General features: G+C 45.9%; 2 protein-coding genes across 2 annotated transcripts in view; both read left to right on the plus strand.

The window, feature by feature from the left end:
• Positions 1–12,520, plus strand: part of RBM11 (RNA binding motif protein 11) — a 28,095-nt gene extending 15,575 nt beyond the window's left edge. Inside the window, exons 3-5 of the mRNA XM_029577858.1 lie at positions 9,835–9,913; positions 11,194–11,290; positions 11,914–12,520. Coding sequence (XP_029433718.1) covers positions 9,835–9,913; positions 11,194–11,290; positions 11,914–12,255 — 518 coding nt within the window. The 3' untranslated portion in view covers positions 12,256–12,520. The remainder of the gene's footprint in view (positions 1–9,834; positions 9,914–11,193; positions 11,291–11,913) is intronic.
• Positions 12,521–14,865: 2,345 nt separating this feature from the next.
• The window catches only part of LOC115076606 (multidrug resistance-associated protein 1-like), a 38,346-nt gene continuing 30,441 nt past the window's right edge, over positions 14,866–22,770 (plus strand). The window contains exons 1-5 of the mRNA XM_029578226.1: positions 14,866–15,002; positions 16,572–16,633; positions 17,711–17,852; positions 20,518–20,675; positions 21,460–21,637. Of these exons, the coding sequence (XP_029434086.1) occupies positions 14,943–15,002; positions 16,572–16,633; positions 17,711–17,852; positions 20,518–20,675; positions 21,460–21,637 (600 nt within the window). The 5' untranslated portion in view covers positions 14,866–14,942. The remainder of the gene's footprint in view (positions 15,003–16,571; positions 16,634–17,710; positions 17,853–20,517; positions 20,676–21,459; positions 21,638–22,770) is intronic.

The raw sequence follows: 22,770 nt of genomic DNA on the forward strand, positions 1-22,770 counted from the left end.
AATGGTCTAAAGGCACTTTCTCTTGGCTGGGGTGTATTTCCATTGTTAAAATGAATGTCCTGCCTAGGCTCCTCTATTTTTTCACTACCATTCCTATCTACCTCCCCCCTCCTATACTCAGACAATGGCAAGCCCTTATTTTTTGTTTTATTTGGAGGAAACGGCCACCTAGGGTCGCTCGTGGCACATTGTATTTGCCAAAGATTAGAGGTGGACTCAGTGTTCCGAATGTGGAATGGTATTACTGTGCAGCGCAGCTTAGGGCACTTGTCATAATTCATAGAACTATAATGATACTGCAGTGGACCCTCTTTGAGCGCACTTTCTCGGGTGCACAACCGTTGTCGGCTCTGCCATGGCAACCCAAACATACGTGGCAAGGAATCTCCTACCTACCTTATGCATTAGCAACCACGCTTAAAGTGTGGGCGAAATGATAACCTTTTCTTGTTGGCCCAGAACAATATCCCTTGCTAACTCACCTATTTGCTAATGCTCTGCTCCCAAAGCCCCATTCTACAGAAGCTGCATACTAATGGGTACAAGTGGGTATTTCTCGTTTAGAGCACGTACAGAAACAGGGGTCCCTTATGTCTCCCGAGGAACTGCGTTCTCATTATTCATTGGACTATGTAGATTTTCTACTTTATGCTAAACTTTATCATATTATTAAAAGGGTGCTTAGGAAAGGCATTTTGCGATTGTCCAGCACGCTCTTTGAAAATTGTTTGCACGCAAATCAAATCAGTGGGCTTATATCAAAAATCTATCATTTACTTGGTGGACGTGTGACAAAGCCATTTCGACAACAAACAGTATGGATTGAGGACCTTGAGCAAGACTTATCATCCACTGATTGGGATCTTATATTCCTGTCTGCGCATAAATGTTCTATATCTGCCAGACTTCAAGAGAACTGTTATAAGATGCTCTACCGCTGGCACTACTCACCAGAGAGACTTCACAAGGTGACTCCCACTGTATCTCAGTATTGTTGGCGTCAATGTGGTGCAGTGGGAACTTATTATCACGTGTGGTGGCAATGCCCGCTGGTTTCCACGTTTTGGCGGAAAATTACTACATGGGCCTCCAATATCTTATCCACGTCCCTACCGGTCAAGCCTTGGCATGCTCTCTTGAGTCTTTCACTGGAAACTGTTCACAGGGACGCCCAGCACTTCCTACAGCAAGTTTTTCCATGGTATTTATCAACTTGCTCGTCTTACTGCGATTCATCATGATCGGCTGCCAACATTTCTTAAGATTTGGGGGCCCTATCAGGTTTGGATGGCAGCTCAGGAGTAAAGATCTGAGCAGTGTGGATATGCCTTGTAAGTCTGGGACATAATTATGGTGCTTAACTCCTCAGGTTTTTCCAGAGACTACATATCGGCACTCCCTTAAATGATTGCAAATATTAGCACAGAATATTGAATATCGAAGACCCTATACCTTACCATTAATATCACTTTATCACTCCACTCTATTCCATTTTATTTTATTTTATTTTATTTTATTGATATGCTTGTGGATTTTACTTACTGTTGTTGTGAGGGGAAGGAGGGAGGGGAGGGTGGGACTGAAATGTTTTCAAAAATTCCTTATTGAAGCATTGGTGTACATGTGCAATTTACATCATTATCGGTGCAGGTGTTACTGTTGTATTTTGATTGGCTTGCATTGTTGTACCATTATCCTTCCTCTGCTTTAATAAAATTGTTTAAAAACAAAAAACAAAACGGACTGAAGCAGGTCTTCCAGAGGGTTGCGTTGCGGAGATGAGGATGGCCTTGTACCGTGAGGCGCCCTACACAGCCCACCCGTGGGACTGGTCATGGACCACGACAGCGGTACGCCAGGAAGGTGGACATCGGGGAACCAAGGCATGGAGGCAGAGACGAAGGCAAGGACATCAGGAACATCGAGACAACAGAAGACCAGAGCATCAGGCACCGGGGACACGAAGACATCTGAACGAAGAATATCTGGAACATGGAGACATCTGAAGACATCTGAACGAAGAATATCTGGAACAAGGAGACATCTGAAGACCTGGACGATGGACATCTGGAACATGGAGACAACTGAAGACCTGGACGACAGACATCTGGAACATGGAGACGAAGCCGTCAAAACAGAAGAAGACCACGGAGGACCTGGACCGGTCAGAAGACACAGACGACTGTGGAACCCGATCCGAAGGCCCAGAAGAACTGAAGCAAGGCCCTTTTATAGGGCTGAAGCAGGAAGTTATCATCAGATGGAGCCAGCAGCACTTCCTGTGGCTGGCCCTTTAAATAGAGTGAAGAGGCGCGAGCCGGCGCCTAAGGAAGGCTGAAGCAGGAAGAGAAGCAGGACCATGGTCGGCGACATCCCCTGCACGCCCACACTGACGCAGGGAAGGCAGGCTGGCTGCAGGCACCGGCGGGGACAGCCTCCCTGCCGGTTGAAGACCCCGGCAGCAGCAAGGACAGCTCCCTGCCGTCTGAGGACCCCAGGAGGAGCGTCGGGGAGCCGGCGCAGCATCGGCTGCGAGGGAAGGCTCCCAGCTGAGATGGGCGCAGCCCCCAGGCTGCAGAGAATGGAGTCGGCGGCGTCCTGCCACCTGAAGAGGCTTCTGCTAGCAGCACTCCCTGCCACGGGGTAGGCAGGCAGCGGCTGATCTCCGCGGGCAGGAATCGTAACACTGGCAGTGCAGGCCGGGATTGAGGATCAGGGGAGGAAGGCCTGGAGGCGCCAAATTGTGGGGGGCAGTGTGGAGGAATTTTCCACTGATTTTGTTTTACTTCTGCACAAGGCCTATCTGGCCAGGAAAGGTGCAGGGGTTAAACAACCCCTGAATCAGAAATTGCAGTCCAAAGAGGTCTAAAGGGTTCTCAGCCAGGGGTTCAGGGGAGCTGCTCCATCGGTTAGGTCTTAGCCACCTACTGGGAATGTTAAATCGGATGATTCCGATGACTTGCAGGATGATCCAGGTGGTGATCCTGTGGATGATCCTGATTTTACAGGTTCAGTCTTTGTACACTGACATTCACACACAATTACTGGGATTATACCTGGGGGCTTAAACCCAGGTGCTAATTCTCTACACAAAGAGCCACACACAAACTTTGATTCAGTACATCATGGTTTCAGGTATTTAGGAAAGTGAGTTTATTTGAGCAATAGGAGAATAGAATAAATAAAAATCAGATTACACTGAACACGTAATGGTAGATTATAACAATTGCTACATGGATATAAAAAGCTTACATGTTTCCAAAGGATTTATTTTATTTATTTATTTATTTATTTATTTATTTAATGGTTTTTCTATACCGCCGCTCATCAAAGATATCACGTCGGTGATGGTACAGGATAACCTGTACCATCACGTCCAGAGCGCTCTCCCCCCCCCCCCCCCCCCCCCTCTCTCGCTGTCTCTCTTTATACATTAAAAATGCTTGTGGAAACAGTCGTGCTCCCTCCCTCTGATTTCTTATCAAATCTCAGGCGCAGCTGTGTGGCCTTCATTCTCTCTTAGGCTTTAGTATAAGTTAATAACTTCTTTCTAATCATAGACTTAGTGGAATAACTAAATAAACAAACTCTTGCCTGTTCATAAACATTTTACTGTTAGGGTTTGTGGGTATGTGGGCCGAGGTGAAAGATGGTACCGCCCACGGGGAGGAGCCCCGTGAGCCTCACCATCGGAGGCGAGGTCTCAGCTGTGGAGTGAATGGAACAGCAGGTACTGGAGAGAGAGCAGAGAGCGAGCAGTGTATCATAAAAGTCACACAGAAACAGAGGTGCCACGAGGTCTGTGAAGTGGGGTATTCTAAAAGAGGAGTCCTCTGTAGAGATGATACGGCAATGGTCCACAGAGCGGGGTGCACCTGCGAGGGTTTCTCAGTAGAGATGATACGGCAATGGTCTGCAGAGCGGGATACACCGATGAGGGTTCCTCAGTAGAGATGGTACGGCAATGGTCCGCAGAGCGGGGTACACCAATGAGGGTCCTCAGTAGAGAAGTAAGGTAGTGGTCCGCGAAGCGGGGTACTCACTATAGGAGTAGCGAAGGTTCCAGAGGATGCCTCAGGGAATGGGGCAGGCAGCGGTCCTAGGCACAAGGCCCTCCGAGAGCGGATAGGCCTCCGAGAGAGGAAAGGGCCCCCGAGAAGTGGGTATCCGCTTGGAACAGGAAGTCCGTAGTGAGCGAAGCGGATTCAGCAATGAGGGAACTCGCTGCCAGGTTGTAGGCAGACAGGGCCAGCCGGCTTAAGAGTCCACGAAGTATGACATCATCCCCCGTGGTTCCCGCCATGACATGCATAAGACTGGCCAGAGAGCACATGCACCTAAGGAATTCCAAGGGCAAGATGGCGGTCGGCAGCATCCAGGGAGACCCAGGAACAGAGGCAGGCAGGCCGGCAATAGCTGGCGGAGGCCGCGAGACTACCCAGTGGAGTTAGTGCAGAGAGACAAGAGGTGAGCAACAGCGGTCGCAGCCATCTGCGACCGACGGGCGTAACAGTACCCTCCTTCTTAGGGCCCCTCCCCGGGGGTTTGGGCTTACTCAGATGAGAAGCATGGAACTGCTTGATTAGTTCTGTGTCAAGAATATTGACTGCAGGCTCCCAGCTGTTGTCTTCAGGGCCAAATCCTTCCCAAGAGATCAAGTATTCCCAACGCTTCCCACACTTCCTTACGTCCAGGATGTCCTGTACCTGATATGTAATGTCCTCCTCTGATGCCAGAGATTGGAGCTCTGGTGGTTTCTTGGAGAACTCTGACAAGATGAGAGGCTTTAATAGTGAGATGTGGAAAGATTATGAATCTTGAGCGATGTGGGCAGGCGGAGACGGTACGTGACCGGACCCAACCGGCGAAGTACAGGAAAAGGCCCGATGTATCTGGGTGAGAAGTGGGCTGAGGGCAGTTTCAAGGGAATAAAGCGACTGCTGAGCCACACCTTGTCTCCAGGGTTAAACTGTGGAGCTGCCCGATGATGGGCATTTTAGAACTTCTGACTTCTGGGCGACTTGCTGTAGTTGTTTGGTGTGATCCCAAAGCTGATGTAACTCTGGAGCAGTAGCCTGTGCTGCCGGAGAAGACACAGACAGAGGTAATGGAAGAGGAGGAGGAAGAGGCTGGCGTCCGTACACTACTTGGAAGGGTGTTGACCCGTAGATGCAGACTGGTGGAAGTTTAAGGCAAACTAAGCCCAGGGTAGTAAGTTGGACCAGTCATTCTGCCGAGAGTTCACGTATACCCGAAGAAATTGTTTCAGGGTTCAGTTCATCCTTTCTGTCTGTCCGTTGGCCTGCGGGTGATAGGCCAATGTGAGGTCCAAGGCAATGTTGAATTTTTTACATAGTGACTTCCAAAACCTGGCTGTAAATTGTACACCTCGATCAAAGAGTATGTGTTTTGGGAGTCCGTGGAGGCGAAAGATGTGGCGCATGAATAATTTTGCTAATTCCGGGGCCGAAGGAAGACCAGGTAACGCCACAAAGTGAGCCATCTTTGAAAATCGGTCCACGGTAACCCAAATGATGTTGTTGCCACTGGAAGAAGGGAGGTCCACAATGAAATCTGTGGTTATGTGTGTCCACGGCTCACTGGGTGCAGGAAGAGGTTGTAGGAGACCCCAAGGACGGCCCACCAGCGGCTTCTGACGAGCACACGTGGGGCATGATTCCACATATGCTTGAGCGTCCTTCATGGTTGGCCACCAATAAAATCTCTGAAGAGTGGAAAGAGTTCTAGCTTGTCCGGGGTGGCCTGCCAGCAAGGAATCATGCGCCCAGCGGAGGATTTTCAAAGGTTGAGGGGCGGTCTATCAAGATCAAGTGGAGGCATTCTAGTCTATCAACCATTTTGAAATGAGGGCATTTCGCAGAGCTTTGAGAGTGATCCTTTCTCAGGTTCAGAGATGAATGCTAAGACAGTTCGCAGACAATGCAACAACAGAGGCATATATTAATCAACAGGGTGGGATGAGGAGTGGCTCTGGAGGCCCAGGAATTATTTGTCTGGGCAGAGCAGTACCTGCAAGGGTTGCTGCATCACATGTTACAGGAGTAGACAGCGTATAGGTGGATTATCTCAGCAGGCAACAGTTGGACCCAGGGGAATGGGAGTTGTCGAAGGAGGCCTTGGACCTCATCCAGGCCAGATGGGACGATCCCCAACTGGATTTGATGATGTCACACAGCAATGCCAAAACAGCAAGGTTCTTCAGTCGCAGAAGAGAGTTGGAAGCCAAAGGGATCATCACTTTGGTTCTTCCATGGCCAACAGAGATTCTGTTATATGTATTTCCTCCATGGCCTCTTGTAGATTGAATGTTTTGGCACATAGAGTGACATCCAGTCAGGGTGGTGCCAGAGTGGCCGTGGTGTCTGTAGTTTGTGGATCTGATTCATCTTGCCATGGACGGACCCATCAGGTTGGCTCATCTTCAAGGTCTGCTCAGACAAGGATTGAGTGGTTTGCTTTTGTTTCACGGCTTGGCTTTTGAGAGGAGACTTTTGAGATCAAAAGGTTACTTGGAATCATCTACTGCTACGTTGCTTCAGGCATGGAGACCTGCCACACTGCTGGCTTATGTCAGGGTGTACAGAGTGAGTCTTGATGTGTAGAAAAGGGCCTGGTTGCGCTACGGGTGGATACGCCGCACATTCGGTCCTTTTTACAGCGGGGCTTGACTAAGGGCCTCACCTATAATTCACATCAAGTACAGGTGGCAACCTTGGGATGCTTTTGTGGGAAATTGCAAGGGAGACTGTTATCGTCTCATCCAGATATCATACGATTTCTCAAGGGAGTCAAGCATCTGTGTTGCGTTCGTCGGTGCTAGACGGCTTCGCCCCATTTGCCTCACCTTATTCACGGCTCCTCCCGCTTACCTAGGAAAGATGGCTACCGCCGCGTCTACAAGCCCACCTCTCCGGCGTCCCCGGAACAGCTATGGTACAGCTTCCCGCCATGCTCCTCCCAGGTACCTACTAGGGTGTGCGTGCACGTGACACCCACGCCTTTATTATAACCTTGGCGCGAACCTTGGGAGCATTCCCCCTTACTGACGTCACGCCATCCAGGTATATAACATCTAATTTGCTAGCTCGTTGAGTTAGCAAGGACTTGAATCTGGATTCGTTCTGTTCCTGTCTATGCTACTCTGCTGCTTCCGTGCTGCCGCTGGAAGCTCTCTCTCTGCTCTTCGGGGTAACTGCTAACCTGGGTACCCGCTCCTCAGGGGCCCTCTGCTTTATTTCAGGTGCCTTACAGGGAACAGGTACTCCTCGAGGGCCTGCTCTCCCTGCCTCGGTGCCTGCACTCTCCTTCTACAACCTGGTGGAATTGCATATCTACAACAAACACCTAGTGAGTACACTTTCAGTCTATCTCATCCACAGTACTTCCTTGCTGGGAAACCTGCTTCGGAACCTCCAAATACCAAAGGGGTGAGAAGGGCTCCCTCTGCCGAGGTCCCTGAGACTGCAACTACCAGACTGCCTCACTACTGCCACCTCTGGTGGTACTCTTCAAGCTGTATAATAAAGAACTAACTTTCTTTGTGCGTTCTGAGTCTAGCCTAGTACTGTGGCTCCTCACGGGCTCCTCCCCATGGGCATGGTCATCTGCCACAGTATCCAAGGATCCACCCAAACACTGCTCATCCATAACAATCTGAAACCCCCCGATGCGAAGAATGTGTCCTTCTTAGAACTTAAATTTGGTATTGCGAGGTCTTTGTGGTCCTCCGTTTGAACCTTTGTGGAGGGTGTCTTTGAAAGCAGTTTTTCTGGTAGTGATTTGTTTGGCCAAAAGGTTTCAGAGCTTCAGGCTTTGTCCTGTAGAGAACTGTTCCAGAGGATTGTGGATTATGATGTGTCTTTGTGGACCTGTACCCTTGTTTTTGCTGAAAATTGTTTTGTCATTCCACCTTAACCAAAAGGTAGAGCCTCTGGCTTTTCCGAGTTTGGCTGGGGAGGGACAGCATGCGAGGGTACTGCACTTCCTGTATATTCATTGGACTCTGTTGCAGTATCTTAAAGTCACTAATAGTGTCTGGCGTTCAGATCATCTCTTTGTCTTGTTTGGAGGTGCAAAGAAAGGAACTACAGCTTCTAAAGCCACTAATGCTCATTGGTTGAAGGAGACTATTTTTTTGGCCTATCTCTGTAAAGGTTGAACAGTCCCAGAGGGGTTGCAAGCACATTCAACTAGAGCGCAGTCAACCTCCTGGGTGAAGTGTCAGTTGGTGTCACCACAGGAGATTTGTAGAGCGGCCACATGGTCGTCCCTTCACACTTTTACCAGACATTATTGGTTAGATGTGCGGGAGAGTGTTTTCCGAGTGGGTCTTTTGGGTTCCTGCCCAGTGTAAGGGAGCTTGGGTACATCTCACCTGTCTGGACTGATCTGGGATATGGACAGGAAAGGAAAGGAAAATTGATTCTTACCTGCTAATTTTCGTTCCTGAAATACCATAGATCAGTCCAGAGACCCACCCCCTGGATTCCGAAAGACTGAACTGTTGGAATTATTTCCGTAGAACAGAGCTTAGTTTTCTATATAGTTGAAACCTTTGGACCGAAAGGTTTTTTTTTTCCCTGTGTCCTTGGATGTGAGGTCTCCAGTTCAGAGGGCTCCAATCCGGGATTCTATGTTCGCTCTAGGAGGGGAAGTTGTTACTTGAGTTGATTTGTGGCTCTATATTGGGTACAGGTAAATACTGAGGGACTGCAGGTGGCACTCTCAGTTAAGTAACAGTGCCTGAAAAGCTTTTTAATTCTCTGCTTCCATCTGCTGGTAGGCATGCAAAACCCACTTGTGTTGTGATTCTGCTTGTCATGCAGCTTCCCAACCACCAGAGGTCCTCCAGGAGCTGCTCCTACCCTCTTTCCAGCTTTAGTCTTGGTGACCTCATGACTCAGCAAATTCCTACCTATTTAGCCCTATCTCCATCTACACTCAGGGCCTTGTCATTGACTCTGCTCGGCTCCTTGCTTGTCCCCCATCTCTGTATACCTTGTGGCTTTCCTAAGCCTTCCTATTTCCAGGCTTGCCTTGTAGTTTTCCTAAGCCTTCCTATTTCCAGGCTTGCCTTGTAGTTTTCCTAGGCCTTCCTGTTTCCAAGCTTGCCTTGTGGCTTCCCTAAGCCTTCCTGTTTCCAAGCTTGCTCTGTGGCTTCCCCATCCCTTCCTGTCTCAAGCTTGCTCCCAAGCCTCCTGTCTCAAGCTTGCTCCCTGGCTCCCAAGCCTCCTGTCTTGAGCTTGCTCTCTAGCTTTCTGTCCCAAGCTTGTTCCAGTGTTCCTCCCCAGACCTTGGTTCCTGCTTGAGCTCCAGACCCACCAGACATCAGCCTCCAGCCCTGCAGCCTGCCTCTCCAGTCCTGCCTGACTTCTGTCTCCAGCCCTGCATCCTGCATCCCCAGGCCTGTTCAGCTTCACCTGAGATCGTTCCTCGCCACTCCGAATTCCAGTCCAGCCCTAGCATTAGGTCTCTCCCTTGCTCGTCCTGCCTGCCACCAGCACCCAAGGGCTCAACCTGCGGGGAAAGTGGCTGGTATAGGCTGAAGATTCCCTAGTCTAGTCTGCCCCTGGAGTCCTGGACTGTTCCTGTGGGGGTCCCCCAGCCTAGCTGGGTCCACAACTCATAACACTTGTCTGGACTGATCTGTGGTATTTCAGGAATGAAAATTAGCAGGTAAGAATCAATTTTCCTATACTGGCCAGCATTGTACACCACAACTCAGGCTGAGGACATTAGATTTAATATTTACTCTAGAAACAGATGGTATATTACCCATTTGAAGAAGAGTAATAGATTTTTGTCTGTTTATAGGGAGCTGCCATGCATCCGAATCAAATAGTCCATACCAGGCATCTGAGAACAGCTCTAACAGAAATGTGGCAGCCTACAGGTACAGAAATGTTGGCTCATCCCCAGAGCACACTAAGGGCATGATTAGCTTTTTTCCCCCATGGTCACAGAGTGGGAGAAAAGGCTTTTAACTCAGGCCCTAAAATGACAAATTCTGCAATTTTGGGTGGCAGTTGTTTCCAGGGGCGGATTGGCCTATTGGGGGATCGGGCATCCCCCGATGGGCCGTCGCTCCAGTCACGTGGTCTACCGTGCGTGGCTGTGACAGAGCCGCGCTCGGCAGACCATGTGACGTGTCCTGGGCTGGCCTGGGCGGCGAATGCCCGGGCCGGTCCGACATCGTGAGTCCGCCGCTGGTTGTTTCCTGCATGCTTTATTTGCTGTGGTTGTATTTATTTCGTAGGTTCATAGTTTGTGTACAATACCAGGACCAGTCGCTGTAAAGAGGCAGATGGGAGCAATTCTAACCTTAAGCGAAAGAAATTCCAAGAAAAAATAAATTACTCACAATTCTCATGACTCTCTCTTTTTTTTTTTTTTTTTAATTAGCAGTTCTTTAGTTGCCCTGGTCAAAATCTCTAGAGAACTGAATATCCCTGAGATCATTAAGGTGCAGCATTAAGAAAACAAAGCTAGAATTCAGCTAGTAATTAGAATCATCACGGATTCCTTTTTTTTTTTTGTTCTAAATTTTATTTCTAAGAAGATATCTATGGCCAAAAGTTTGTTTCTTTTGATTCCTTCCACTGTAGCTCATCAGGACTCCATGCAGGCATCACAGTGATAACAAAGTATGAACACTTAAAAATGGGAACTTTTAAAAACTAGCATGCTCATAATAAAAAAAAAAAAAACAATGTACACCTTTGATTTCAAAATCTACTAGAAATTTGACACAAAAATTATAGGAAACCTAGAAACAAATTCAAAAAATTGATAGAAGCAAAATACTGAAGTTGATATTTTGAAGGGTCTGGCCAGCACCGCACCCATCGAGAGCCGGGTTCAGTAAATATGTGCTCTTTTTTTGTAGTTCTGTACTGTTAATCACTATAAGTGTTTTCCCTGCATGTGATAGGATAGTATATGTATGGCGATGAGGTTTAAATTGAGAACTACAGGTTTCACTGGGATACTTTTTTTATCAGCCCAGTTAGAAAATTGCCAGCAAGTTACAGCCAAGCCATAGACCTGTAAAAGGCATGGTTAATGCAACAGCCTGTGTCAGTCAGAGCCCTAATTTAATGGTACAGTATTTTATTGTTGAAACCTGCATTTTAACAGTAATCCCATATTCATATACAATATTCTGTCCTCCAGGAGCGATGGGCTTCCAGATCAGTGCTCGTTTCCTGCTACCTCCAGCCCAGTGGAGAATAGTTTATTTTCTCAGGCATGTCTTTACTTCCAAGGGATGGTACGTACCTGCTTCATGGAAACTTTGAAATTGTTTTCTTGTTAGATGAAGACTAGAGGCCTCTTTGATATGGGGCTACAGTGCTTTGGTTTGCTATAGGCAGAAGAGTCTCATAGTAAAAGAAATTCTGGGGCATTCTCTGCTAAAGACGCCCATACTAGAAACAGTCTGCAGCTTCTCTTTCCTGAAGCTGAAACTGAGAAAATGGTCCGTGTGCTGGTGGTCTCCCCCGCCTCCTCGTGTCATCGTGTCCCAGACCACTGAATGGGTGCCTTTCACATGGTGTCCATGGTGTCAATTGATGCTAAGTCCCATGGCAAAGAGGAGAGGATGGGCTTAGCGTTCTTACTTTTAGGCAAGAACTGTCCTGATTCTGGCAGATCTGACGTTTTCTCTGCTGTTTTAACCTTCTTGTACTGTACCTTTGACTCTTTTTGGTGCAGGCACGTTTTATCATGTAGAATGCTGTGTATACTGAAGGTGTATTATTATATCAAAAGGCAGTGGGTTCTCATTTCAAAAGGTTACTCTTTGGCAAATTCCAACAGCAGCTCATGAAAATGCTTTTTCCTACACAGGGCTAGTACTGCACTTTTCAAAACATGTTTGTGTTGGTTTTCTAGATGAATTATTTTGTAACCCAGCAGCAGTCCTCTGCATATGGCCAGGCAGCCCAGCCAACGCCTTACTACCAAAATATCCCACAGCAGACTCCCAATGTGCCCGCGACACCCTACCCCAGTCCTGGTCAGCATGTTACGGCTGGGCCCGGCTCTTTGGAGTGGTCCATCCAAAGTTTGAGAGAACAGGAACTGCACCAGAATGTTGAGCTTACTCGAAAGAGGAAGAGGCAGCAGCTAACCAGCGACAGTGACAGTGGCACAGAGAGGATGGGCAGCAGGAGCCAGACAGAGCATGGCCAAAAATACAGGCACTGTCAAGGCAAGAAAACCAAATACTCATGAGAAAATGTGTCTGAAAGAAAAAGCTTTATTCTATTGCACTTTTGTTTCTTCATATTTTTTTTAAGATTTCTCAGCTATTTGGAAGTTCATATCTACACTATGTGATTCCTGGTTTAAAAACAGAGTTTGAACTGTCTTGTTCAAATTCTTTTGAGGTGGATCTTGTTTTTAAAGTTGGTTGTATGATGACATGGCTCTACATTGTAATGAAAGTCTTCAAAATAGATGTAGATTATGTTTTTCTAAATAAAAGATTTATAAAGCAGCTCTTTTAATTTGTCAGGTGTTACTTTTGCTGTCAGTGCATATTTCTCAGAGTAGCTAAGTGAGCACACTAAGGATTTCTGCAGGTAACATGTAGGCACTCCTGTACATGGATCCACCTAAAGCTTGCCCACAGCTAATCGAGTAATGGCAGATGAAGACCAATTGACCCATCCAATCTGCCCAGTTGATATTTTTCCTCTCTGGTTATCCACCACTTTAGGGAAATGTGCATATAGATTTCCATTCGCAAACCAAAATCCACTCCACCCCTCTTTTCCCACCTCCACCTCCTCAATGTCTTTTATCAGACTTCTCAGCCCTGTTTCTACCACTGCCTAGTGATTAGAGCTATGACCCAGAAAAACCAGGGTTCAAATCCCACTGTGGCTCCTGTGACCTTGGGCAAGTCACTTTACCCTCTGTTTCCTTAGGTACAAATTTAGATTGTAAGCCCTGTGGAATTTGTTACCGGAGGATGTGATTAGTGCAGTTAGTGTAGCTGGGTTTTAAAACAGTTTGCATAAGTTCTTGGAGGAGAAATCCTTAACTGTTATTATTCAAGTTGACTTAAAGAACAGCCACTGGTATTACTGGAATCAGTAGCATGGGATCCACTTAGTGTTTGGGTACTTGCCAGGTTCTTGTAGCCTGGATTGGCCACTGTTGGAAACAGGATGCTGGGCTTGATGGACCCTTGGTCTGACCCAGTATGGCAATTTCTTATGTTCTTATAGTACCTGAATGTAATCTACATTGAAGTGCTGAACAGCAGAATATTAAACAAATCTAAATAAATACATAAATATGAATATTCTGTTACAATACTGGCCTCCAAATCTCCAACACTTCTAATAGGCTATTTCAGGCCTTGTCATGATCTTCCTTTTTGATTCTTACAAGCCCAGTACTTAAAATTGAGCAAGGTCAATTAATGATCTGAAAAAAGGGAGCAATGGGTGAGGTGATCAGATTTGTAGATGCCACAAAATTATTCAAAGTTGCTAAAATAGCAGTGGATTGTGAGAATTGCAGAAAGATCTTGTGAGACTAAGGGCCTGTCCATCTAAATAGCAGGTGAAATTTAATATGGACCAGTGCAGAGATCCATATAGGGAAAAATAATCCCAACTACAAGTTGAGGGCTGATGGGTTCCATATTAGAAATCACCACCCAGGAAACGGGCCTTGGAGTCCTGAACGATACATTGAAATCCTCAGCTCAGTGTGCAGCAGTGATGGTCAAAAAAGCAAATGGAATGTTAGGAATTATTTGGAGAATGGAGAATAAACAGAGAATATTATAATGCCTCTGTATGGATCTATGTTGTGACCTCGCCATAAGTATGTGTTGTGTGCACTTCTGGTCGCTGAATCTCAAAAACAGACGTAGCAGAACTAGAAAAAATACAGAGGAAGGTAACAAAAATGATGAAGGGAATAGAATCGCTCCCTTCTGAAGGAAGGTTGATTGGGTTAAGTCCTTTCAGCTGGAAAAGACAATTAGGAGGAGCTATGACAGAGATTTATAAAAATTATAAATGGGTAAATAAGGGACAGTTAATTACCCTTTTAAAAATATCAAAAAAACTGGCCATACCAAGAAACTAACATACCAAGAAACTAACTAGCTTTTAAATTCTTGAAAATATTTTTTTTTTCTCTGCACACAATCAAGCTATGGAATTTGTTGCCATGTTAAGTGATCAAGGCAAATAAAATAGCTGGGTGTAAAAAAGGGGTTCCTGATAGGAAAGTCCAAAAAATGCTATTAGCCAGATAGCTGTGGGAAAGCCAGTGCTTATCTATCCATGGGAGTGAGAAACAAGGAGATTTTCTTTTTCGGGATTGGCCAGCTACTTGTCACCTGAACTGGCCACTGTCGGAGCTAGGATGCTGAGCTGAATGGATCTTAGTCTGATACAGCATGCCACTTCTTAATATTTAATCCAAGTTGTTTGCCAGATTTTAGAAAACTGGGCAACCTTTTTGTGAGCACCGCAGCAAGTGAAAGAGTTGGGGATGATCAGTTATATAAATGCTGTGGAAGCCCTGACAATGAAACTGCCCTTTTCTTTTGGAGTTCTGGATGAAGGAGTAAAATAATTTCTAATTGTGTTTCTAGTCCATAGCAGCATGCAGTCAGTGCATGGGGCAAGTCTATGAAAAGAAATCAAAGGGTGTAAATAAAAACGGAAGGCCTCACAGGTTACTGACTCGCACCTATAACTTGGTGCTGAGGAGGGAAGGAAAGTGCCGCAGGTACACAGGGCTCAGCCTCCCCAGGACGGGTTCCTCCGGCTCGTGCGTGACGTAACGAAAGGGTGCGCACCGATTGGCCGGGCCTGAGAAGCCGGAAGCGGCTGGAGATCTCGCTGGGCCGCTGTCCTCGAGCTGTCACTGTCGCGCGTGTTGGAACCCCCATGGTCGGCTCGCTCTTCCGGAGCCATGGCTGGTACCAGAATCTCCCTGCGGGGGAAAAGGTAGGAGGAGGAGGTGATCTTGCTCCCGCTGCGCGTAGCTCGGCTCTGGCTGCTGCCCCTCGTCTCCCTTCGCGTGGGCGATAGCAGCAGCATCTGCTCCTGCTCTGCCTGCCAAGGTGACGCAGGATGACTCCGGGTCAGATCGAGCCAGTTCCCGGTTAAAGCGCCCATCCCTTTGCCTGTAGGGCTTTGCGCATCTCTGTTCTGTGGACAAGTGGCGCTGTTAGTTTTATTGGTTTATTTCTCTTGGGCTTTCTCGGGCAGGTTTTGCCAACGTAATTAGAATGAGCTTTCTTGCAATAATCTTCTCCTGGATCATGAACCCCCAAGCGTGACGGTTGCTTTTGGTGATTGCTTGAGAGTGGTGTTTTATTTTGTAAGACGTATAAAGCAGTTTGGGCTACGTGTAGCTGAATGTGCTTCTACACCAGCCTTTTGCATTATAAATGGGTCTAAGATTTGTGTTTTTATTAACATGACCTTTGCTTCTGCTAGACAGGATTGTCTTTAGATAACCCATCACAATCATCAATATATTAATAATGTATGAACCTTTCCCTTCTGAATTTGAACCTACAACCAGAACCATTCGGATGCACTGAAAAGGAGGTGTATGAGATGACAGTTCGTGACATAAGAATGCCGAAGGCTGTTTCAGCCTCATACCTTGTGGTCTTGGGCTCGGCTGGATGGAGCACGTGATCTCATTGGTTTCCAGGGCTGCTCCCAAACATGTACTACTGGTTTCAGCTAGTGACCCTTTGACTTTGTGCTCACAGTCCCCCTCAGACAAATCCTCCTCCTACCTGTTCAATGATTTATAAAGCAGCACTATCCAGAATTATTTTCCCTTAGCTAAAATCAACAACGTGAGCCACTAGCAAGAAACAACCTGCATTCTGATTTTCTCTGTTGTATTCCATTCTGGAATTTTGCTTTAAAATGTTGCCTATTTTCTCTGATTTTCCTCCTGCCACCCCCCCCCCCCCAAAAAAAAAAAGTGCAGTACATTTTCTAGCCAGCCCCAGGCAGCATTCATAAAGCCATGCTGCTGATTAAAAACTGTTCATATCTAGCTGTTCACATTAAGCACTCAATATAATTAAGCAACATTTTTTGAAAAATCTTTAAAAATAAATAAAAAATTGTGTACTGGGTGTTTTTCTATTTTTTGGTCCCAGATTTATACCTGGCAGTCTCCTCTTATTTGTTGGCTATTTTTGTTTACCAAACTGCCAAAGCATGGATGGAGTTTAATTGGGAAACGACCTGTTTGGGATGCTGAATTTCAGGAAACAACAAATATTTGGGGTTTTCAGATAATTAGTTCCAGGGCAAAGCAATTATTCCTGTTGAGAACTGGTGCCACTTTTTTTTTTCCCATGGAAGAACAGGTAGAACCCAATTATTCCATACTCTCTAGGGATGCATTCTTTAAAACTATCCATTATGAAGTAGACCTGTCTTTGCCCCATTTAAGCTAATTTCATTGTGGTAAAGTTACGATAGATTTCTGGTAGAGTTTTACACAGATTCTCTAACTCTGAATTTTTCTCTTTATTACTATAGAAGCACAACCCTGAAAAAACTGCTTCATTCTTCAGTAAGGTGACATATTCCTGGTACAGCAGGTACAAATCGCTCAAAATTTCACTAAGTTTTCTAGACACCGAGCAGTGGTGCCTTCCAACAGATGACAAGAGGGTCAAGAATACTTCTTGTGCTAAAATTCACACATTGAAGGCTTGACCTGTGGAAACAGATTTGGTTGCTTGACCAGCCTTCCTTCTTAGGGCTGGACCAGTACTGCTGAGTTTTTCTGTGAGATGCACCAGACTTATCCTGTGGTGCAGAAGCACTGTCGGCTGCTCCCTTTAACTGTTTCATGGTTTCACTAGTAAATGACATCAGGTACTGAGTGTTTCTAATGTAAACGCACAACAAATCCCGGTTGAAGGAGTAATGGACATTACATGGGCAAGTCCTGAAAAACGTTTCCATTGTAGACAAAGATTAAAGCTTTCTGGTACTTGCAATAATTCTAGAAATTGATTTCCTTATATTAAATTCTGAAAATTGTGGAACAATTCTAAATCTCTAAAAAGTGGAACAATGATAGGAGTTCAGGATTGGCAGGGCCACAACTGGTTGCGTGCCAATGTGCATGATCTACACAGAGATTTAGAACGTACTCCGGAAAAGTTTTGTGTGGAAAATTTTCCATTTCTTAAAAATTCAGTATTCACAAATCTATTTAGGACATAAAAAAAAATTTGCATAGTAAAATTTTCTGAGTAACGTTTTTATGCAAATACAGAAAAAAAAGTGCATACAAGAATTTTATTTATTTATTTATTTATTTATTTAACATTTTTCTATACCGGCATTCGTAGGACACATCATGTCGGTTTACAAGTAACTGAGAAAGGAAATTACAATGAACGAGGAAGGGGGCTAACTGGATGATATATAAAAGTACAGGTGAAGAGAGTTAACGAGCAGAAATTTTCTGGAAAAATGTTTTTCCTGAAAATTTCCCAATTCAGAATTTTATGGAAAACCCCCATCTTTGATTATACACCACATAAACCATATAAATTCCTGCTCCTGGCAAGATTTTCTAGCTAATAGCTGCTGTTGTTGCAGAATGACATTTTGGAATTTCATTTTTTAATATATATAATATAATGGGTTGTTTTTTTTTACAGTGTAATTACCCTGGGATATAAGAAACCTTTGGAAAGGGAAGATCTGTTTGAACTGAATGAAAATGATTCAGCAGACAGTGTCTGTCCCAGCTTTGAAAAGCACTGGCAAAAAGAAGTTTTGCAATGTGACAAGGGATTGCAGGTGAGCTGGATTCCAGGCATTTGCATGATCATCACGCTCCGTTCTTCTGAAGCACGCATGGAGGGGTAAAAATGATGAAGGGAGTGAAGGGAGCAGAAGAGAGAAATGAGGGCAGTAGGACCAGCTCCCTAGGCAGGAATATCCGGAGAGGGCAGGTCACCAAAGGCAGTGTATCTGGTTTTAGCAGATGGTTGCAATTTTAGCCTAAGGAGTGACTAGGTGTGTGTGAGCAACAACATTTTTAAAACCAACAATTTTTGAGTGCCAGTATTAGCATTGCATTTCAGTATATAGCACAAAGAAAGATGTAGGTGAGCTACCATGTAAAATCTGTGAGTGATGCTCTGAAATGCATGAGCAGTCGCTCATGTGCTCAGCTTAGAGGGTTGTACGAATTTCAGGCCATAGTGGGAAAGTTCTTAGCTTCTGGGATGTGCCGTGAGATAGACTCTGCACAAATTGGGCACTGGTTGTTTCCTTTAGACAGAGGTAAAGAAATGTTTTATTTATTCACTTTAAAATATTTTTATACTTCCTAAACAAATATAGGGGTACATTTAAAAAAAAAAGCGCGAGCGCGTACTTTTGTTCGCGCACCAGGCACAAACAAAAGTTACCCGGATTTCAATAAATACGCGCGTAGCCGCGCGTATCTTTTAAAATCCGGGGTCGGCACGCGCAAGGGGGTGCACATTTGTGCACCTTGCGTGTGCCGAGCCCTGCGCGCGCTGCCCATTCCCTCCGAGGCCACTCCGAAATCAGAGCGGCCTTGGAGGGAACTTTCCTTCTGCCTCCCTTCACCTTCCCTTCCCTTCCTTTCCTCTATCTAACCCACCCCCCCAGCCCTATCTAAACCCCCCCTACCTTTATCGCAAAAGTTACGCCTGCTCGAAGCAGGCGTAACTCGTGCGCGCCAGTGGCCCGCTGGCGCGCCATTACCTAACCCGGGGGCTGGTCCGGAGGCCACGGCCCCCCGGAACGTCCCCGGGCCGGCACCACGCCCCCGGAATGCTCCAAACGTCGCGCTGCTCCCCCGACACGCCCCCCTAGCAAAGCCCCGGGACTTACGCGTGCCGCCAAGCCTATGCAAAATAGGCTCGGCGCGTGCAGGGTTTTTTTTTAAGGGTTACGCGTGTAACTTATGTGCATAACCCTTTTAAAATCCGCCCCATACTGTACTAAGTGGTTTACCATAAACCATAAATCAGATTAATAAAACCAACAGTCAAAACCACAGTACCATACATTAAAAGTCACACAACAGGATATTAAAATGCAAACTTTACATATATAACATACATTTATTGCAAAGCATCACCAAAGGTTTCAAAAAATAAATGGGCTTTTAACTGCTTATGAAATATTTTAATATCATCAGAATTATCACCCAAGATAGCTTAACATGGGCTTAAAAATCACAATCATAAATCCAGATTCTTGTACCTTTGTATGATTAAAAATTATTCAAAGTTGTTAAATCACAAGAGGATTGTGAGAAATTGCAAGAGGACCTTGGAGACTGGGCATGCAAATGGAAAATGACATTTAATGTGGACAAGTGCGGAGAGATGCACGTAGGAAAAAGCAACCAAAACTATGGCTACACAATGCATGATTCCACATAGGAATCCAGGAAAAGGATCTAGGCATAATATGGATAAAACGTTGAAATCTTCAAATTCAATGCTAGGGATTATTAGGAAAGGAATGGAGAATAAAACAGAAAATATCATAATGCCTCTGTATTGCTTGAGTATTGTGCTGGTCACCACATCTCAAACACAATATAGCAGAATTAGAAAAGGTACAGAGAAGGGTGACCAAAATGAGAAAGGGGGTGGAAAAATTCTCCTATGAAGAAAGGCTAAAGAGGTTAGGACTCTTCAGCTTGGAGAAGAGACGGCTGAGGAGAGATATGCTAGAGATTTACAAAGTAATAAGTGGAATGGAACAAGTAAACATTAATCAGTTGTTTACTCTTTCAAAGAGTACAAAGACCAGGGAAAACACAATGAAGTTACTAGGTGATATGTTTAAAAATAATAAGAGAAAATATTTTTTTTACTCAATTTATAATTAAGCTCTGCAATTCGTTGCCAGAGGATGTGGTGTGGTGAAAGCTATTAGTGTAGCTGCATTTAAAAAAGGTTTGGATAAGTTCCTGGAGGAAAAGTCCATTAACCATTATTAAGGTGGAGTTGCAGAAATCCACTGCTTATTCTTGGGATAAGCAGCTTGGAATCTCTCTACACCTTGGGATCCTGCCAGGTACTTGTGACCTGGATTGGCCACTGTTGGAAACAGGACGCTGGGCTTGATGGACCCTTGGTCTGACCCAGTATGGCAAGTCTTATGTATCTGCTTATGCTATGAAATAAATTACAACAAAAGTAAGAAAAAGTAGCTTCAGAACAAGAAATGGGTGAGCTGATCCATTGAGGAATCTGGCTAGTTCTGCTGCCGTGAAGCCACGTCCGGCATTGACTCGAATCCTGCGCATTGTGGCTGGAATCCCCCCATCACTGCTTTTTCTTTTGGGTCTGAGTGTGCAGGCCGCATGCAGTGCGACCACAGATGAACACCGCAAGATCCCTTCAGTCTGTTAACTGTATGGTTATCCTTTCCAGATCGACTAATTCTCTTTATTTATTTGAAACCCTTACAGGCTCCTTGTGACAAAGGATCATCTTTTGAAAAGCTGGGGATCCAGAAACCGTCTCTGCTCAGCCCGCTCTGGCACACGTTTAAGGTCCTGGTAATCCAAGTGGCGCTGCTGAAGGTGGCTGCTGACATTTTGGCTTTTATGAGCCCTCAAGTACTGAAGTAAGTTACATTGTGAGACCCTTTTCCTTTGATTGTGTGTAGTAGTAAGAGAAGCTGCTCATTTTAGAAACAGTTTGAAGGAATTTGCTTTGTAAATTTATTACGCTAGGGATTCTTCTCTTTGCTCAGCCGGATATGAGCCTCATGTGCAGACATGAATACAGCACGGACAGCTGAAGAGCCCCATGCTGGCGTCTCACTTGACTACTTAGAGCATGACTATAAGCATGGAAAGATGAAAAATGTTTGAAAAAAATAGTGGATGTGGCTGGGCTAAAGGCCTGCTATTCCAAAAAATGTAAAAGAATAATAAAAATAATAATGTACTAGGAACAAAAGGAAGACGATGAAAAGAGGAAGCAGTCAAACCAAATACCTCTCATGTTGATGTGACTAATGGGTCTGCATGGCTCACGAGATGTGTTGGTGATCTGAAGGCAGTGACACATGACAGGACTCGGCCCCGTTTCCAAAATAAAGGAGCTTAGCACATTTTCTGTGCAAGCAATCCTGACAAGTTACGGGAGAAAATGTGGCCGGTGCGCATGGCGGCTGGAAGCCAGTGCCAAGTACGCGTGGCTCTGTTGTCACACGGGTGCTCTTACCCGCGTACCGGTGGGGGGGGGGGGGGGGTAGCACATTTCTAAGTAGATTCGTACGCAGGCAAACGTGCATTTACCCGTGTTAAAAACGTTGTTGTCCCCCTCTGGTGGGGGGAGCAATTCACTGCAGTCTGAAATAGCCCTTTCTCGTCCAGCCTCATTACTCGCCTCTTCCCCTGCAGGCTGATGATTGCGTTCTGTGAAAGTCACTCTGCTCTCGGCTGGGACGGCTACGTATATTCCCTGGCTCTTCTCGCTGTGACTGCCCTGCAGACCCTGGTCCTTCAGTTATACCAGCGCTTAAACATGCTTACGGCCGCCAAGGTTAAAACGGCTGTAACTGGACTGATATACAAAAAGGTAAAAATGGAGCTGCGTGACCTGAGCCTGGTGAGGCACTGCTGAGACATCAGGTAGATTGCTTCATTATCCCCCTGCCCCTCATACTGTGCAATTTCATATAAGAATGCAAACACGTTGGCACTGACCTCTGCTCCAAGCAGTATTCAGCATTTCCAAAGCCGCATGGCAGGTGGGATTGCCTCCCCTGGATCTAACCTTTGCTTGGAGTTCTTATTTCTTTTTTTTTTCTCTTTTTTTCACATGGTTTCTCTGTAGAGCCCCACACTGTTCATTGTGCCCCTTGCTTGGAGCAGGGCCGCACAGAATGGGGTCTGAGGGGTTCATACTCAATGTCGATGACTTGTGACCTTGGTCCCAGGGGTGCAGGAGTGACCCAGAGGGCTAGGTCTGCGGTGTGAAAATAACATGGGGTGCGATAAATGTATTGCACGTTGCGGAAGATACCTATACAGTGCAGTAGCAGGGAAATTAGCCTTTTTTTTTTTTTATCGCGGGCGCTTATTTCCACGATATTTATAGCAGTTTCATAAACCTAGGTCTTGGGTGGCCACAGGACTAGAGCACAGTGTCTGGGACACCTGGGTAACATGTGCTCAGCGAGATTATCTGTGCTGTTTGAAGAGGTCTGTGGCACATGTAGGGGACATGTTCAGCTCCTACAGAGGAGAGGAGGAGTCTAGTGGTTAGAGCAGCGGGCTGAGAACCAGGGCAGCCAGGATTCAAATCCCACTGTCGCTCCCTGTGACCTTCGGCAAGTCAACTCACCCTCCATTGCCTCAGCTACAGATTTAGACTGTGAGCCCTCTGGGGACTGGGGAAATCCTTACTGTCTCCAAATGTAACTCGCCTTGGGCTGCCGACAAAAAGGCGTGAGCTGAATAAATAAATGTTTGCGCAGGGTGGAAGGTATGTTAGCTGCTGAGAGTACTCCTTGTGTCCGACTTGAGCTCTAGGAAGCTGAGATAAGAGCTGTGGGAGTGGGAGCTGCTCTGATAACGCTTACCCTTTGTGCCTCCGGGGCGTGCAGTGGGTGCCGCGCAGGGTAGTGGCTGGGCTGAGTTTCAATGCGATAGAGGCAGAGAGTGGGGAGCCTCTCAGATGTGCGGAAATGTTAAAACTCCAGCTCTGCT

The sequence above is a fragment of the Rhinatrema bivittatum genome, chromosome 15 (assembly GCF_901001135.1).
Source record: "Rhinatrema bivittatum chromosome 15, aRhiBiv1.1, whole genome shotgun sequence".
NCBI classification, from domain to species: Eukaryota; Metazoa; Chordata; class Amphibia; order Gymnophiona; family Rhinatrematidae; genus Rhinatrema; species Rhinatrema bivittatum.